This window comes from Lytechinus pictus, chromosome 1 (genome assembly GCF_037042905.1).
Source record: "Lytechinus pictus isolate F3 Inbred chromosome 1, Lp3.0, whole genome shotgun sequence".
Lineage (NCBI taxonomy): Eukaryota > Metazoa > Echinodermata > Echinoidea > Temnopleuroida > Toxopneustidae > Lytechinus > Lytechinus pictus.
Window position 1 is genome coordinate 14,835,363 of NC_087245.1, and position 20,581 is coordinate 14,855,943.

Consider the following 20,581-nt stretch of genomic DNA (forward strand, 5'->3'; position numbering starts at 1 on the left):
GTATCCATATGGGATATGAATTTCTGTGGGTGGTGATGGGATATAGTGTTTTACGAAAGTTTTATGAACATCCCTTATAGCAAGTACAAGAATAACCCACTAACTAATGGATCAGCCTATTTCCATGTTCATGGGGGCCACCTGGTTCAATTAGCCAGTGGTTGAATACCTTAAAACAGTGGACTTACATGTATAAAGAAATTCTTAAAAAGCCTATTGAGGTTCAATCTTTAGTTGAACCTCATATACGATGGTCTGCAAATGAATAATATGAGCCAGAACCAACGTTCTTCTAACTTTAAACATACAATATGCTCTGAAGATGGAACTCAAAACAAAACTTCCAAAGCAACAAAGTCTCTTTGCCTCTCCCCATTTTGTCTAGCAAGCCACAGTAGGGTTACCAGAGGGCATCCGACGGTAACAAAAACTTGCTGGAAGATGAAATGTTGCTAATCCCCACAATTGGATGAAGACACGTCTAAAACAGCTGCTCGTTGGTGATCAGGGAGGTGAAAATGAAATTAGCTAGTCTCGAGTGAGAGTGATTCCTACCAAGCCTTGGGTTACACGGTAAATTGGACTTAATAGGATCGACGATGAATTCTAACCTCGTTGATTTGTAGAAAAGCAAAAAATGAAAAACAGAGGTAGGAAGAACATGGATCTACAAAGAAAGAAGAAGATGTTACCCCAGTACATAAAAGGAAAACAGTTTTGGTCTTCGGCTTTGGCAATCATCGCCAAACTCAACAGAGTTCGCAAACAACCTAAAATCAAATACCTGGAGAATAAAATTAAAAATTCTGCAGGAAATATTCTGATATGTCATCAAAAAGGATCAAAATGAGACATAACATTTATTTCTGTACTATAGTGACATGACAATGGAAAAATGAAAACGGGGAATACAAAGAAATAGTAAATAAAATACAAGGCAAATACTAGTAATGTGTTATTCATTACCTATATGCCATGTGTTGTTCTCTTGATTCAAATTTGGAATGATAGATATGAGGTTTTATCCCCTGTTCCTATTCCTATATGTAACAGAACTTCTATCATCTGATGGATGTACACTCACAAGAGTATTTGACCACTAACAGTAGGGGAGGATTATATAAAAAACTTTACAGAACTAGAACACTACAGGATATTTCTGGGAAAGAGAGAGAAAGAAGGAGAGAGTGATGGCAAAGAATGGAAGCAGAGAGCGGCACCCAAAGAAGAAAAAACACAAAAATATCAATAAGAGCTTGGTGTAATCTGTGCGCCCCATTTCCCCCTGAAGGAATTGAAATAGTTTTGTGAAGAGGTAGAACATTGCCGACAGCGCGGATAGCGCTGGTATGAAAAGTGCAATTACGTGGGACCTTTTCTTGAAAGGGATGGCAAAGATTTGCTTGAAATGAGGGCATTTTGCTTCAGGTTGTTGAACTTCCGATGGAGTAATGACTCAGAAGTGATCTGGTTTCTACACCTTCTGTTTTTATAACAAGCAGTGTTGGCTCAGAAACATTTTTGGGGACAGTGGTACCTGCTAGGAATATACTCCAGGGAAGCGTTTCATGAAAGGGCTTGTCGGACGTTTTATCCGACAAGCCCTGTTTTATCCGACATTTACCATAGCAACAGTGACTATCAGCCAATCAGAATCAAGGAAAGTTGTCAGATCTGACAACTTGTCAGACAAAAATGTTGATGAAACGCTCCCCTGGTACCTTGTACAGCTATTGAGATCCCTGGTACATCTGGCTCTGTATTCCCAATTTCAAAGAGACCCAATACTACATGTACACACTATAATCTATGACTTGAGGTATACCCTCATTTTATTCCCACATACCATCATGTTGTAGATAATTTCCATTTTATATTTGAATGAATGTATGGATTCATATTACAATGATCTGCATAATCACATTATGCCATTGATGTTTTGACACTACATATTGATGAAATTTGTTTTTTTTTTGTGATTGAAATATACAGTGAAACTTTCTCTTTTAGTCAATACATGTACCCTCCTAAATCACACAAAAAATAATTCAACAATGGACCACACATCTACATGTAACCTAAAAACTTACAATTTAACATCAAATTTGCTAGGGACAACACATTTGTTCAAATGAAATATAAATTTCCCAGTGCAGAAAGAAAGTAGACTGATGCTCACAAACTGAAAACACCATTTAATGGTTTACACTGTATTCTAAATTATAAACTTTTCAATATTCATATTTCAATATCAGAAGCATCAATATTGCTCTACAGCATTTTCATTTATTTGCAACTTTATGAAGAAAAAAAAGATAAAATCCAAGATGTTATTGCAGACAAGGGCCTGTGGGCAAATTGGATATCAAATTTCAAAAGACATATTTAAGGTTATTGAACTGATGCCTAAGATAAAGGTATATTATTAGCATTTCTTTGTGTCTGATCTGGGAGTATACTGTACTTCATGATACATGACATGCATAATAATGTGACTCTTGAGTAGCATAAACATGTTTGTATAAGGGAGGTGAATACCCTCTATATTTCACCCATTTCATAAAGTATTAGATGCATGTAAAGCGTGAAAGGTATGCCTACCCCTTCCCCATGCCATCTTCACCCTCGGCAACTGACGAATCTGCCTCCATAAAACATGGATGCTTTAGGCAACATCTGAACAAACAGTGATTTGCATTTGATTGCTAAAAAGTAAAAGGGGATCCTGCACTTTCATTGAATTTTAAATTTCATGAAATTGTATTATTTGTGTTTTCCGTAAAATGACTTTCTAAAACAGCATGACCTTTTTTACCCTTCTTCATTAGATTCAAAGAACAGTTTACTAGTGTTTCTAGTAGGGCCTGTTCTGGAAAGAGTTGCAAACAACTAATTCCCAATAAGAGATCCTGATTGGTTCAAAATCAAGTTGTATTTGATTTTGGAATTGTTTGTACATTCTCCTGCAAAAGGCCCTTGTTTGACTGTTTAATTTGCATCAGCTGTTTAAACAATAATTGGAAGCAATATGTGTGTTCACATCTTCATTAGATTTCTCTGAAGTATTTGAGATCTAGTCTCATAAAGACTCACAATTATGGTAAACTTTGAAGTTCATTTATTTTCTTTATTAAAAACTCAAGTTAAGGCAAATATACATGCTAAATTTATAAACAAAATTGAAAGGACTCCCCCCCCCAAAAAAAATCCAAACAAACAAAGTAACCCCACCTAGTCTGCTGTGAAGACCCTCAGTCAGGTTAAAGGGTCTTAAATGCATAGCATACAATGACTTGTGTACTGAAGGCCCTATCATTCCATTTTTAAATGAGCTAGTCTTCTGTGAAGACCCACTTGTTGATTAAAGTTTCAATCAGGGCCTGTGCCTGAAGACTAACCACTGCCTACACACTTTTGTGTTGCCATTATCATTACCATTTTTTATTCTGCTGAGCCCTGTCGTGGGGGGGGGGGTGGGAGGAGGAGGGATGCAAAACAGTGTACAAAAATATAAAAAGTGGAACGCCTCTGGCAGACTCGCCTGCGTTATGCAATTCGATATAGCAGCAGTGCTAACTTTGGAAACAGCTAATGAATAATTATTCACAGAAGAAAACACTAATATGATAATAAAACATTATGTCCATTGATCCAACATGACTTTGACCATGATCATGTGAACTAAGATATGTGCAAAACAATCATTCATACTTAAAGGTCAAGTCCACCCCAGAAAAATTTTGATTTCAATCAATATAGAAAAATCAAACAAGCAATGCTGAAAATGTCACTAAAATCGGATGTAAAGTAAGAAAGTTATGACATTTTAAAGTTTCGCTTATCTTTCAAAAAACAGTTATATGCACAACTCAGTGACATGCAAATGAGAGAGTCGATGATGTCCATCACTCACTATTTCTTTTGTTATTTATTGTTTGAATTATACGATATTTCAATTTTTAACAATTTGACATTAAGGACCAACTAACTGAGCCATAAGATGTTATAACAATGGCAATACCACATGTTTAGGGAGGAATAAAACTTTGTCTCACAGGACAATGAGAAAATTTGAATAATTCATATTTCATATAATAAAATACAAAAGAAATAGTGAGTGATGTCATCAGTTCCCTCATTTGCATACCGACCAGGATGTGCATAAAACTGTTTTGTGAAATTAAGCGACACTTAAAAATGTCATAGTTCTTTCTTATTTTACATCTGATTTTGATGAAATTTTTGGTGTTATGCTTGTTGGATTTTTCTCTTATTATTCAAATCAACTTTTTGCTGGGGTGGACTTGTCCTTTAATTATGTTGATGTTTCATGGACTAGATCCATAAACTTTTAACGTTACATGTATGATGACAATTCCACAAATACCCCCAACATTACAAAAGTTTTGTTTATTCCAAATGACCTTTGACCTTGGTCATGTGACCTGAAACTCGCACAGGATGTTCAAGGATACTTTATTGCTCTTACGTCCACGTTTCATAAACTACCTGTAGATCCATAAAATTTCAAAGTTATGATGACAATTCCTCAAATACCCCAACATAACCAAAGTTCGTTGACCCTAAGTGACCTTTGACCTTGGTCATGTGACCTGAAACTCGCACATGATATTAAGGGACACATGGATGCTCTTATGTCCAAGTTTCATGAACTAGATCCATAAACTTTAAGTTATGATAATTCCTCAAATAACACCAACATGGCCAAAGTTCATTGACCGTAAGTGACCTTTGACCTTAATCATGTGACCTGAAAATCAAGCAAGATCTTCAGTGATACACTATTGCCATTATGTCTCAGTATTATGAACTAGGTCCATATACTTTCTTAGTTATGATGACATTTCAAAAACTTAACCTTGGTTAAGATTACAATGTTGATGCCGTCGCTCTGCTATGCAGGCACAACAAAAACTATTATCTGATTGTCATTTTTTGCATGGTCAGCCCCCCCCCCCCCACTTTCAAAACCATTCCATGTCCCAAACCTGTTACCATGGTAGTTAGAAATGGATCTTGAACGTGTCAAACTGTGTTCCAATTACATGTAGTGTAGTGCTGTTAGCCAGTCAGGGCTTTTAGCCAGACAGGGTTTTGATTCATGATAACACCACTAGGTTGAAGATGCAGATGGATATCTTTGTTTTTAAGCTAATCTACAGTGGGTGTGAACCAACCACCATCCATACACTCCTATCTTGCTTAAGTCATTTTCTTCTTATAAGCGTAGATGTAGTGCAGGTTTTTGTACCAAAAGCTACCATCCTACATTCATCAATTAAAAAAGAAAACAATGACTACACTCACTACAGCATTGTTGCATCCTCCACCTACATGTAGATTATATGCTACATTAGTCTAAATCCTAAGTATGTATCGGTACTTGATAATTTATCAAATATTGAAAAGCTAATGGGCAGACAATCGTAGAGGAACTGTAAATGGAGAGTACTGTAATGGGGTGGACTATTCTCGGAAAAAAAGTTGTTGTAATTTCTTGTTGTTACAACACAAATATATTCAATATTAAAATGCTAAAGCACTGGCTCATTGGGGTATAAGAGTCTAGAAGTACAAAACAGTGTTGCATTCAATCCGATTAAATTGTAAGGGCAATATATTTAATGTTGAGAATGATTTGACCTTCCAAAATCCAAATCTTTGATAGATTAGGATATTTTGGCACCACTGAATGTAATCATCTTTGCCTTGGTGTAACTGCTCTGTAATTATTGTGAGAGGGTAATTTTTAGCAATCAATTCAACCTTTGACCATCTTCTACAACTGTGTTAACAATAGCTACAGAATAAAATCACATATTTTGCGTTATTTTTGTTTGGAGTACATCTCAATAAATATCACACTTACATAATGTGTTTGACCATGGATCCATGGTATGACCCAGTGCTTGCACTTATCAGATCCAACTGATTATTAAAGGTTAGTTTGGATATTAAAAGAGAATAAATCTCTATTAAAGGTTCATCATGTGTAATACTCGACCCACGTACTACGAACTGGATCTTAATTCAGATCTACAGAGCATTTGACTCTAACCTCTAATTGGCCATTCCCATTAGCCGCATTCCCGGCAATTAAAGGTCATGTGATATCTGTCTGGGGAGTCCTTGCATCATAGTCTTATTGTTCAGTCTTCTACTCAAATGGGAGATTGTACAATTTTCTTTTGAATAACTGAATGTATGATCATTTCTCACAAATAAGCATGACATATAAACCATTTCAATCCCATTCCCCAATTTTGAAGGTCAATGCATGATATACAAGTTCAACCCCAAAATAGACTATAAGTCCTATCCAATTTCTTTTTATTGAGAGCATGTAAAAGGAAGGAAGTTGGTTAATAAATTCAAGTATGTATGTATGTATGTATATATATATATATATATATATATATATATATATAAATCAAAGTCTAAAAGTTAGAGTTACTATATCCTTTGAATTTCAAAGTAATCTGTTTTCATACACAAAATGGCAAGTAAATAAACTTTGACCTCTCATTCATTCAATTCATAGAAAATTAATTTCTATCACTAAATCATAACCAAGACAACACAATTTTGGACAACTCTAAATGACAAGTAGGAGATATTTAGAAAATTATGGCCAATTTGTATAACATTGACATAACAGTGTCACATCACAAAGTTCCCCATTTTCAACAAGCACTTTCACTAATAATGATTTCCTGGTTTAATTCATTCAAAGATTTTCATATCTAGGGTAGATTCCCCTATGATTTACATGTTAACAGAAGTAACACAGCTGTGGTTCTAAATAAACAAAGACAGGGAAAGAAAGAGATGTATATAAACACAGACTAACTTGACAAAGTTTGCCCTCCTACAGTCTAACTAATCTAAATGAGAAGTTCAGGGGATCTCAAATCATAGTGCTACCTTATTTTAGTTGAGGCAGAGAGAATTGACTTTTAATGAGTGTGCTATAAATTTCAACTCCTTGTCTTATCAATTCATTTGTTCATTCATATTCCTCATGAGCAGATGTTCATTGAAACTCTTACCATGTGTAACAGATATTGCAAGTGTATGGGATTTAATGAATGTGTATGTTTGACATCAGTTTGTGACTTTTGCACTTTAAGTGTTAAAACTCTCATTTCTTCCTGGTCTGTCCTTTTTCATACATGTACTACCTCATAATCTATTAAACATTTCTCATGTTGAATTACATTTATCAATCTCATTAATATTTTGTAGTCAGTTATATAAATTAAAACAAAAGTTCTTATGTCTGTCATTACGATAATGGTCCATGGATGTTCCTCAAAAGATGACTTGAATTTCACAGATCACCTATTTTAGTTGCATCTATGCTTACTTTGCAACCAGATAATAAATTCACTAATAACCAAATGGTGACTCAACAAACTTAACTATAACATGGAATCTATTTTTGAAATGTAAGTGGATCACATTTTTTTGCCAGGTGTTTGCATTTTTTTTTCAATTGTATGAGCCTTAAAAAACAAGAAGGGGACTTCAACCAAGATTTAAAATGATTCTCAGACAACTTCCCTGGTGACTACAAGTATTTTCAAAAGAGTTGTCATTTGGGTAAAGTGTCCTCCTGGGAGATTTGCCCTCTCTAGGGTCCTGTAACATAAACTTAGCATGACATAACTTTGATTGTGGGAATGATTTGTACCATTGATCACACTGATTACTGTGAATATGATCAATCATTCCAATCAGTCTTAAGATCGATTGTGAAGCTTTATGTCACCGGGTCCAGAAGGCTCTCTTCTGTTGGAGATATGTGACAGGGTATCTTTCCTGGTGGAATCATGTCCAAGGAAAGTGTCCTTTCAGCAGAGTTGTCTCGTTTCTTTTTCAAACCTCCAATGCATATACCCTCCCTGATCAAAAAATAAATGGAACATGAATTCAAACTCACTTCATGACCCCCATGCGGATCAACTGGATTGACTACGAATGATTCTTCTTTCTGGAGAGTTATGGTTTCGGTTGAGAGTTGGACGCGGACTCGCTGGGCATTCTTAGGACCGTTACAGATGCTCAGGAACCCCGTCTTCACCTGCAATCATCAGATAGAGAAAAAAAGAACAAAAAAATCTTTATTGACAATAACGAACAAAGATGATAAAGATTGAAGGATAAAGATTATATAATGTTTATTTGTCATTGAAATCTTTCCATTCCTTGATGGATAAGTGCCCTGAATGGTGTCAAATTCTGCATGAAAGGTGACTATAATCACTTTAAATGACAACTGATGCTACTGGCCACAATTCTACAGTGTCACAGCTTTTGACTGAACATTACACATTTTACATTTAAATCCTACGATATCAACCAATTCAATATACATGTACCTGTTGGTTTTTAAATCCCCCTAAAACTTCCGGAAGGGATTATGAAGGATTTAGAGCAGTGTTGTAAAGCTGAATCTCCACCCAAATAAACTGAATATGTTTTTTATTACACTGATGAGGCATGAAATCTTTTCCTTTTACCCGTTCACAAAACAGGATCGATTAGCGACCATAAAAACTAAAAAGGTCGTTTTGCCTCAACAGTAGATCTTATGACTTTCTTGCAGGCAGCCACTAAAATGCATGCTAGCTTGTAATTAAAAACATGAAGGCATGTCCCAATAAAAATAATCAATTAGTACTCAATTCATGGTTTCAATAATTGATCATCTTTCTTGTGAGGCATGCATCATACATATACACTAATCATGTACAATTTAAGCATAATATGAAATACATTGTAAACCACACATGTGCATTATTGGCAAGCAATAATGTCTCAAATAGATACAGCAGTCTAATTGGAAAGTCCCTTACACCAGTATTGCTTGCGATGGAAGTCTTCAGATACAATCTTAGGCAACATTTATTACATTACAAATATGTGTAGCAGGATACATGTAAGCATACAGTGAATTTCCATTTCAGGGAAATTATTTTTTTCTGAAATATTTTCAGATCATGTCAAGAGGCTTACGTTTACAAATAAACACATTTAAAAAGAAAGATAACAAAACATGAAAAAAGACAGGTACATGTACTTTAATAATGAAAATGTATGTGCTGAAAATGATCCACACTTTTCCTTTCAGGGATACAAAGAACACCTGCAAACCTTTACCCACATACTCATACACAATACAGTAGGCACTGATCACACAATGAAAATAGAGGCTTATCTCACACAAATTACCAAAAGTAGGCCATAAATTCAAAATAAAGACTACATAATTGATCAATCAAGTCATAAATACCAAATGCTATTGGCATGTCTTTTGGGTTATCTTTATCTGATAATGGGGTAAATGGGATTTCACCAAGGAAATGGCCCCCCATTTGATATGCGGTGGGTAGTCTATCGATCTTCTTGATGGGTTAAATTACATTTCTTATATTACACACCCCAGCATAAAAAATAGGTCTCAAAATCTACATAGAAAGAAAAATAATTTGTGGCTATATGGAACTAGATAACATTGTTATTAACATACATTCTAGTTTAAGCTCCCCCGTATCCTTATAATGTAAAAAGCACTAGAACTTTAATAGATATAAAGGAGATCTTCCATAGTCATTTAATTTAAGAGAACAAAATGAAAAAAAAATCATTCATTTTTTAAATGCACACATCCTACCAAGTAGCGATTGTGATATGGTTGAGTCAAGTCAGAATCTTTTCTATTCAGATTTTGATGGCATATCAACCAATCAGAATCCAGTGTTAAGAGAAAAATAACATTCTGATGACACCTGAGAATTTCTAATTCAGAACACTTAAATAACACAAGAATAAGAGAACTAAAGATAATTATCACGAGGATACAATGTGTTGTTTTATTTACCAATTATAGCCACTTGTTAATAAACTTCTTCCAGCAGGCCCTTGCATAACATAAAGTATGCTGAGTGCCTTGCTTGAAGACAGAAGGTCTCATTTTGTTAAATCTTTGGAGTGACTCGGCTGGGATTGAACCCAAGACCTCCTATTAATGAGGTCTCATGGCCCTGTTGCATAAAAGTTACCATTATGGCAGCGCGCGACACTAACCCACTGGTCCGACGGTCCCAGACCAGTAAAAATTGCTGTCGGGCCAGTCACTTTTCAGAAAAAGCCAGATTTACTGGTCGGACATGACCAGTAAGATTATATCTAACTGATACAAAGTATATTTTCTTCTCTATTGTAAATTATAAAAATGGCTCTAGCATATCTGAAAATGGCTCTCATGAATTATAAATGCGTGTACTGTTTGTTTGTTGTTGTTCTTTTTTTTTGGGGGGGGGGTAACAATAAGCAATAAAAGACAGCAAAATAAACTTGAAGTCTTTTTTATATTTTTCTTTATTTTGGGGGACCAGTAAATTTCAGGTTTGGTCCAGTAACATATTGAAAAACTGGGTATGTACTGATCTGACATGATCAGGTCGCACCAGTAGAAAAAAGGGTTAGTGTGGAGCCCTGCATTATGGAAACTTTGCCATGCAAAGGTAACTTGCATGGAATCCTTGATTTTCATAAGCTGTTGATCAGCATTACCATGGTGTAGTTACCAATGGATGGCAAAGGTACTATAAGATTAATTTTAATGTGACGGGGACCTGATCAAGAGGAACATTGGCTAAATTAGCACTTATTATTGTTTCCGTAGCTCTGTAGACCTATATACAGTATAGAGTTTTATTCCACAGGTAGTTTCATCCCTCAAACATGAAAAACAAACTTTAAACGGCCAACAAAATTATGAATTATTCTCAATACTCACCACAACCATTTTATTATTGTTTGCAGGAGATACAATCCTAAAGACCTGTTTAAGATGTCACAAATTATTTCAACGTGAATGAAAAGTCAAACTTGATTCCTGCCCAAATTCTGCTATTTCCTTCATTATTCAAAATTACAAGGCACCAACAGAGAACACTTCCCTGCCCCAAGTATCAATCACTGTATAAATCCAGTCTTGTTTTAAAGAAGTGATTCAGCTGAGCGAACATCAGCAAGAAAACCCTAAACAAATACTTAACATCCACTTCACGAAACCAAAGGTGGTATTGTGGACATTGTCAGATGAAGAATATAAATGAAGGACCTCGATCCTATCTACATTCCTTACTAAGGCCTAGGCAACGTTTACATAATCAAGCCCCAAAAGACCTTCCGTCATAGAATATGTTTCATTCTCTCTTCAGGTAAAGATGCTCTTTCGTCCTTCAGTAGGTGAAAGGGATGGACAAAAGGCATAACTACTTAAAAAGAATATCCACATTGGACACAAAAAATAAAAGAAAAAAACCTACCAATTTTTACATGCTTGGTGAGTCGAATAACAACAATAACAGAGGTGATTTGGATTTCTAGATTTCCTAAAGATACCCCATCTAAAGACAAATTTTAGAGTGCTAAAAGTGATACCATGACATTTGCTCAAAATCTAATTTCTCCTCTGGAAATCTGCACCCCCCCCCCCTTAACCTAAGACCTAACCATAAACAAGGAAATGTTAGTGATATAAATGATACATACCCTATGTAACCCTAATCTATTCCTTATAATATTCTGAAGAATATAAAACCTATCACAATTCTATTAACTCTAACATTATCATTTGCATCTTTCTGAGAATTTATTAGAGTTAAGAGATAGAGTAAATATTACATTGTAATGTAAGTTACTGTTAAATTTACTTGACTCCGGGCCCATTAAAGAAATAATAAAGAATAATAATGATTGTTCTTTAGTCACCTTTCCTGATGTTCTTTGAGTCTTGCTTTTCTCCCTCATTGCACCACTGAATACTTGACTGTAATTATTCCATCTATGATACTTGATCTCAAGCACTATGACATTTGATATTTTCTCTTGTAGAGAGGCGACATAGAACACTAATGATTACTAACTGATGCTGGATTGAAATGAATATGTGCATACGAAATGTGAAATATTGAAACAGCATTGAAGAGTGCAGTTTTAAGAGTCCTTGACAGGCATGTTACTTGGAACTTGAGAAATAAGAAAGTCATTTGTCAATTCTGTCTCTTTTTTTTTGGGGGGGGGGGGTCCTATCACCAAAATAAATTGATGGTTCTTTTCATCCACCATTCCATGCATGGCATTTCCATTTGAAAATGCCATTATTCAGATATCTTTTGCAACAGAATGGTGAATAATTTATAATATTTTTTTTTTAATGTATGGAACTTAACAGATATCGTGGACCGAGTCCAGGGGCCCGTCTTACGAAGAGTTGCGATTGATCTGACCAATCGCAACTATGGAAAGCCAGCAAAGTCAATGCATGTTTGTTCAAAAGATTTTCTAGATATGAATGTATATCCATGAATTCATTGATTTCTTGACAATTTGGTGTGTTCTCCTTTATTTACAAAGGACATTTTGCAAATTTCCTGTAGAAAAAAATATGGCACTGATGGATTTCCATAGAGTTACGATTGATTGGATCAATCGTAACTCTTATTAAGACGGGGCCCAGACTAAACACTGACTCAACACAAAGTATAAACACAGCCTCTGTGAAAAGGAGAGAGGTGGGGGGGGGGGGTTGAGGGGCTGTTGAAATTGTTACACAATAGGGAGGGTAATAGAAGAGAAAGAAAGAGAAAGAGGCCTGTACATGTACCCCCATCACATTTAGAGCCTTTTGACCAGCAAAAAAATTTGGCCTGGACTGAGAGGTGATACTGGTTCGACCAAGGTCAGCATAACCCCAGATTGGAAAGGGTACAGAGCTTTTGGTCAATTCTCAAGGTCACACATGCGTGCCTGTGAGTGTGTACATGTATTTGTGACAAAAGTTTGTAACTTGTTACAACCACTTTTGGCGAGCCCAAATCTTGGTAATGCAGATGACTTTCGTACTTCACAAAATTTGCACTGACCACTTAAGGGCCGTCTGCACCAGCCCGAGTTTTCAAATTAGCGTGCTATTTCTGATCCGGCAAATTATCCTGATCTGAACAATCTCTAGATTATTTGTAATGGAGATGAAATAATTGCGCTAGTTCGCTGGATTAATTTCGAGATTGCAATCCCAAGTCAACTTCGGATTATTTGCAAAATAGCGCGCTATTTTATGAATAAAGCAGGTGCAGACGCACTCAGGATTATTTATTCACGGTGTCAGACCAGAATGCATCGATGCCTTGCTCGAGCACTAATCGCTCTTCTTGCGATGGTTGAGACGGTGTTTCTTGAATCTCGAGATTAATCGCTAAGAGATCTTATCAGGCTAAAATCTAACGATCGAGCAAACTCGGGCTGGTGCAGCACCTTCTTTTGAGCTGGATGAGAAAGAAATATATATACATCCATGCCCCATCATAATCTTCACTAATCTTGTCAATTAATTTACCAACCCCCAATCTTACAATGAAAAGATCTTTGCCCAATTCAAGACATCGATCGCTCCTCTCATAAAAGATCCCTTTATGTGCACTTTCTATTTAGCCAGCATTATTCTTCTGTCAACAATACTCTTTAAATAGTTGCTATTGTAAATTTAGTGAATTCATATACTTCTTTATTGTTAGATCAAGGATATTTAGATGATAGTAGGAGGTAATTATAGGCAGAGCTCACCTTTTAAAAGGTATCTACTATACATTCCATGTTTTTAGTATGAGCTTCATGAAATTCTATTATTTATTAGACTGTGATACAGATATTTATTTGACCAGTAATTTATATTACAACCTTTTTTCTACTGACAACAAAATAATCCTGTGTGTCACTGTCAACCAGTACCTTCAAATTTTATTTGAATTTATGCAATTAGCTCCATTGATGAATACTTCATTCAAGTGGGTAGATATGCGTATGATTGCCTAATATACATTTCATATTTTCATTTCTCTGCATATATCATCTCCTTATTCTATCACTGCTTCTCCTAAATTAAAAAAAAGTTTGATGTAATGATTTTCCTTGTTCATGTATTAACAGTACATCAATGCAAGCTACAATCAGAGACAAATTCAAGAACATACGAGAGTATGGGGGTACATTTTCCCCTTCCAATAATAAATATATATATATATATATATATATATATCCAGTATACATGAATGCATGCACATATGAAAATGTACAATGTAGCTAAGTATGTTGCCAAATTCATGTATAAACAGAAAGATGAATATTGAGGGTAACCCCACTCTGAAACAAGAAGACAAAGTAACTTTATAGCCTGTATGCTCAAGTGGCAGTAATCATTGCATTCTCCTGCCCATTGCTACATTACATCAACATATCATGTTGAAATCTGAATTGCTCCAGATCTTTGCGATACAATATGAGGTTGCCATGGCAACCTACCATTGTTAGTCTTGGTACGAATTCAGGCATCAGATTGCCAATCGATGCTAAGAGAAATCGGAAGCGAAGTATGCCCTGGGTCGTAAGCTCATACACTTGCTCCATAATCAGTGACATTATGAAAAGCTTGGCTCATAAAAATGCACCTTGCTCTAATGTGCAATATGAATTAAACTAATCCTCATGAAAACATGGTTCATATAGCACCAAGGTATGGAATAATTTCTGACTTCATATTCAAATATATTACAAAAGTCTCTTAGGGGCACTTTGCCAGAACTTAAAATAAAATCTTATATTACAACCTTTTTTTTTTCTATTCACAAAAAAATCATGGACCAGTTCTTTCGATTTCAATTTTAACATGCAATAAGTACTCATGATGAGCTCGGTTTACTTCAATCCCTTGCAAACATACACCCTGTACTATACAAATGCATCTTTTTGAACATCTACAGTATAGTATTATTTAATTCTCCCTCCCATTCCCAAGAAAAATCCTGCTTATAACTGCCTTTATAAATTTCATCTATATTAAAATTTTAATTTCTCTTCAATCATCTTATTCTATCACTGTTTCCCCATTGACTTTAACTGAAAAAAAAAGCATAAAGTCCTTCGCATACACGTAAAAATCAAAATTGTCAAAATTAAAACACTATCTCCAATTATCAAAATATCAATTGAGCTGAAATTTGAAACACAAACACAGTATTCCATACTCAGGTTTAACTTTAATAGACCTTGGTCTGAGTCTGTGCTAAAATTATGGAAGCCAAAAATGTCAAAACTTTCCTTACATTGTATGTTTGTTATCTTTAATTGGTTCTTTCTTAACTCTTCGAAGGTGAATAAAGCTATTTATCCTTCCGAAACAGTTGAGAATGATTTGAGAAAAAAATTAGTTGATAATTTAAGTTTCACTGTAAAGATTTATGCCACTAGTGACTATTGGCTATCCATAATTAAACCACAACTTTAAAACCTGACTTTAGAATACGGGCTCAAGACATAACAATTCTGAGGAAAAGAACTGTTCTGATCTGTTTGGAAACCCAAGAGGGAACCTATATTTCTTAAACCTTACCCCATGTGTGTGCCACAGAGGCTGTCTTGGCTCTTGTCTCACGATAGGCAAATCTCTGCTGAGGCGAAGGACGTATGGCTCCAGTCCAACCGACAGAATCAAATTGTCAAACCAAAGCGTCATTGGCAATGGGGCGGGCACTTCGTCCGAATTGCGAAAGATTTTGTGGCGGCGGCGTCTCTGCTTTTTACGGATCCAAAGAAGCTCGCCGATTCTCATCCTTTTGTTTTTAACCTAGCGCTCTGGTCACTCACGCTTGGAATTGATCAGGGAGCATATTTCCGGTTAGTACATGTCATGTGACCACTTCTTGTAATATTGCTATGGAAACGCTGAATTCCTGATGTGGAACCTCTGCTATAAGTCATCATGATGATGCAATGAATCCATATAATATGTCACTTCCATCAAAATATGCAACAATTCAGAAAAATATGGTTTCAAATAGAGTGTTTCCTAAAGTAAAAACACATACCATATGCAATGATCAATTCTTCCAAGAAGCTTCTTTTTGAAGTTCCTTGATTCTTCACGATGGCTATCAGTCAGTTTGGGATAAAGCTATTGTAAACAGGAAAGAATGCATCAAAAGCCCATCTGAGTGTCATTTCCACATTGGGAGTCATACATGATGTTCTGAAGCAGTCTCCATGCCAATTACCAGATAAACAAGATATACCTCGAGTGGGGAAAACTTAAGGCTAAATAATTTCCTCAGCTAGTCTCCAAAAGTAAATTTGATTGTTATTCCTTCATATCAAATCAAAAGAGCTGGTCTCAAAGAATAATTGGTCAGGTAGTTAAAGCGTTGTAAATGCATAGTGTGAATGTGTGAACATGAGTAACACTCAATAACTTAGATTTAAAAAATTGTTTTACTATCAATAGAACCTCATTCAATATCGCTGCCGAAAAGGATTCTTCAATTCAGAGAGAAGCACTTTAAAATAAAAAGCAAACAACTTTCACAGATATGCTATCAGTATTGTGGTTCCTCAATGCAAAGACATACTCCAGGGTACATTTCTGGATCACCCGTGACGAGACCGGATAGAACGAAGGCTCTTAGAAATTTGGGAAAACAAAAAGAGCATCTCAAATTTACGAAATTGACCTGTCATCAGATGGGGACAACAAGACAAAGCAACTGACCGAAGAAGACGTATCACATGACCAAAGCCTCTTGACAGTCCGATGGCTGGATAATAACATTAGGGTTGGAAGTGTCAGGTAACATGGGATGTAATGACCACCTATGGTAAGGGAAATAGATTTCTTTGAATAGCGTCAAGGGATGAAGAAGGGGGCAATGATACAGTATTGTCATAATGTCAGAAACTTACGGGTACAGGAAAAGGTCTGGGGGCCATTCCACAAAGATTTAAGTGTGACTTACATGTAGATTCAGATTTGCATGCTGCATTACAGCATTGGTCAGATCATGGTCAAGGGGCATGCCTACAACACAACGATCAATATTCATATTTTTTACATTCTAAAACTCTGCCATTATTTGTCTCTACGGGACCATTTCAACAACTCTTGTCTTCTGACAACTTTCCATGATTTTAATTGACTGAGAAGCACAGTTCCTACATGTATGGTATCTGTCAGATAAAACAAGATCTTTATGAAATGCCCCCCCAACAGTTGAACAAGAGAAAATAGGCCCTGTCACACAATGCCACCTGACTAAACTGTCTGAGAAACAAGTACAAACATTTATTTGACTTTTTGAGTTTGTTCTTCAGCTGGTTCATAGACACATCAAGTCATCGACACACTTGGATTTTTGTGTGTGTCTTTAATATTGAGAATATTCAAAGAGACTTTACTACCATCTGATGAACATCCTAAGATGGAAGTAGACAGTACTTTAAGCCGGCTGCATGTGACAGGGCCTGATCTATATTAGAAGGCTGTTAGACAAAACAATCTAGCTGATATCAACACAGGCTTATCAAGCGACGAAAGACGGGTATCCAGGGACCAACGGCATGGGCATGGCAGGCATAATATGGGATGGTGGTGTATGAATCAGCATGAAGATGAAATATTGTTGAGCATTTTGAGGAAGCAGGAAGATCTGAGCCCATGGAGAGGCTGAACAAGCAGTTAGAGAGAACATGATATGAAAAACATAGAGAGAGGGAGGAGACAGAGGGAGAGAGAGAGAGAGAGACATAAAAAGAGAGAGACTGACAGAGAAGAAGAGGAAAACTACTGCTACCCTGGTGAAGGTAATACTAACAGCGCCCGAGGGGAGGGACGGAGATGTAGGAGACTAGAACAACCCATCCAGTGATATCCCAGCGAGAGGGGGAAAAATGATTGATCAAAGTGGTAATCTGGACCAGAGAATAGATCAATGCATGTATAGCATTGAATATCTTCCTTACCAAGCCACTTCAGTGTTGATTTCCACTAAGTTTGGCTACCGGTGTGAATAATATATCTAATCATTGACTTGAGATATGTTTATGCTCTTGAAACATTTTAAAGAAAAGGGATTTCAGCAATGCATCTTCTCCCTCATTTTTTTCTGTCAAGAGCGCTGATTATAAATTCATAAACAGTTGCATGTAGTTGCTATTTACATGCAACTGATAATTCACTTATACTGTTAACATCCAGAAATATTGCGCAACATTGGTTCTCAAAGTAGCTCAGTAGACCAGCGTTACATGAGCATATACAAAATTATAAGGGGAAAAGCATGTATGAAAATAATTAACAAGACCAGTTTTCATAACAAGTCAACACTTTTAATGTGTCTTCATAAGGACGGAGTCCCATCAACCATTTGAACAGTTCCCAAAAGTTTGGATCTTGTGCATGCATTCAGTAACGTTCATGTTGAGAATCCTCAGACAAGTTTTTGAGGTTATGTATAAATATGTATGTGATTATAGCAAACAGTCTATTAATCTGCCCCCTTACTCCCTTTTCTTCACTACCATTTTTTCTCCCCTCCCCATCTTCTCTTCCCCCTTCTCCAACTACATTATATTTCTTCCATTCTATCTCCCTCTCTTTATCCACCTTCTCTTTTTCTATGTCTTTTACTCTGTCTGTTTTTCCCTCATTCTCCACCTCTCCCCCATTTATCCCCACTCATTTCCAGTCACTCTCGATTAATTGAAATGTCCTAAATTGCTCCTTTTTATCTCTCTTTTGTTTTCCCCCTTTTCTCCTATTTACCTTCCCTCATCTAACCTAATCCAACTTCCCATCCAGAACCTCTGCATAACAAACACTCTCTCTTTCCGACTCTCCTTCTATTCATTTGAATTCAATAGGCTTCCCAATCTCATAAAGTGGTCTCTGCAATTGAAAATGGAAATTAAAACACAAACAATTACAGTCAAGGTTGCCAGACAGAAAAGGCCAGAGAAAGGACTCTTTCCAGTTACGATGTTGACCGAGTCAACTAAAAGGCAAGCGCAGACCTGCCAACCTCTGGGAATGAAAAATTGTATTATGTGAAGAAAAAAAAAACTGTATTTTTCCCCAAAAAAGTGTATTTCATAATAAAATGTGTGGCGCACTCGCTCATCGCGGCGCTCAAGCTGCAAACCCATTGAAACATGTGTATATCTCACCCTGGTTTTAACAAAATGATTGAGAAAAAAACAAGTTACCTGAAATTACATTGATCTAATAACCATATTTGTGATTGTTTACAAAAACATATTTTTAAAAGAAAAAACGTACTGCCCTATTTTGGTTGTAAAAACGTAGTAAATACGCCAAAAACGTACTGGTTGGCAGGTCTGCAAGCGCTCACAACTTGTTTTCCAACTTGGAGTACAGGAATGCAAACAGACTATCGCAAATATTAGTTAGGTATTAAGATTGATAACTGATGTAACCCATTCACAAGAAAGTCACCATCATATTATGTGTTTTTAGCCTCTTAACTTTTGATACAGAGCCTTACAATGCACTTAAAACACATCCATGATAAAAGTTACATTAAAATGCATGAATTATGCCTACATGTACGTTACATTTATTTTTGTTCAGTGCTACAAATGTTCATAAGAAAATAAATCAACCAAATTATTCAAATTGGCAATAAGATGAAATTATCAAATATTGAATCAAATGCAAATTTCCAGCTTCAAATGATTTATTTCTGGTCCATAAATATTAAAAACGGAAAATTCAGCAATGAAAGTTGCGAACTTGAAGAATGAAAGCTGATCAACAAAAGCTTAAACAATTCACCATCCAACAAAAATTCAAAAATGGAAACAACTTTGTGTGAGATAAAAAAATAGTACAATACAATACAATATTAGCAGTTTTATAGTGCTCTTGTCTTACAATGGGTGAAATCACAATGCATGGATGGGAGCTTTACTATCTGACAATGAGTGAATAAAATGTCGGGGAAGATTGCATGCCTCAATATGTAGATAGATAAGGTGTTGGCCTCTCATTGACTTTAAGATTAATTGGATATGTTAGCTTAGAAGCTCAACATGTGTAGCCCATTATTCACACTGTCAGGTGAATTAAACAAGCAATATCAATCAGAAAACAGAGTGCAACTATAAACAAGCTGCAATGCATCTTGGGTAGATATCATCCCTCAGCGTGAGGTCTAGGTGAATGAACACTGTCTATTTCGACTGACTTACGAGTGCTCCTACGACAATCACTCATGTATCCGTATCTCAGTAGTTAGGCCTATAGGGTTAAGATTAGGGTAATGATTCGGTTTTGGGTCGGAATACAGTGACGATTGGGATAATTAGACTTGAGGTCATATTTGAAGTTTGGCCGTTTGTGCAGACATTGAAGTAATTGTCAACGGTAAAGATGCCACAGAACCCTGTTTTCCTAGATATGAAAATTAACAACCTACTTGAAACCTAAATGAGGCATGCAATTAAATAATGGTTCATCAACATAAAAAAGGACTTTAACAAGTTTGAATGATATCCTGAACAAAATGTTGTAACAAAGAAATTAATGATTATGTATGCATGTATATGAAGAGGTCCATAGAAGCAATATGTTTAAAGTCTCAGGAAATAAAAATACCAATTACTATTGAAGGATTTTTTTTCACACATGCATTCTCACTGTAGA

At 35.9% G+C, this 20,581-nt stretch overlaps 1 protein-coding gene across 2 annotated transcripts in view; it reads right to left on the reverse strand.

Moving 5' to 3' along the window:
- LOC129258005 (gamma-2-syntrophin-like) overlaps window positions 1–18,417 on the reverse strand; it is a 47,138-nt gene extending 28,721 nt beyond the window's left edge. Inside the window, exons 1-2 of one of the 2 annotated variants that reach the window (XM_064096840.1) lie at window positions 15,482–18,417; window positions 7,964–8,104 (exon numbers count right to left, since the gene is read on the reverse strand). In XM_064096840.1, coding sequence (XP_063952910.1) covers window positions 7,964–8,104; window positions 15,482–15,700 — 360 coding nt within the window. In that variant the 5' untranslated portion in view covers window positions 15,701–18,417. Of the gene's footprint in view, window positions 1–7,963; window positions 8,105–10,825; window positions 11,052–15,481 lie in introns of those variants that run through there. The other variant, XM_054896465.2, reaches the window with a different exon arrangement.
- Window positions 18,418–20,581: the final 2,164 nt, after the last annotated feature.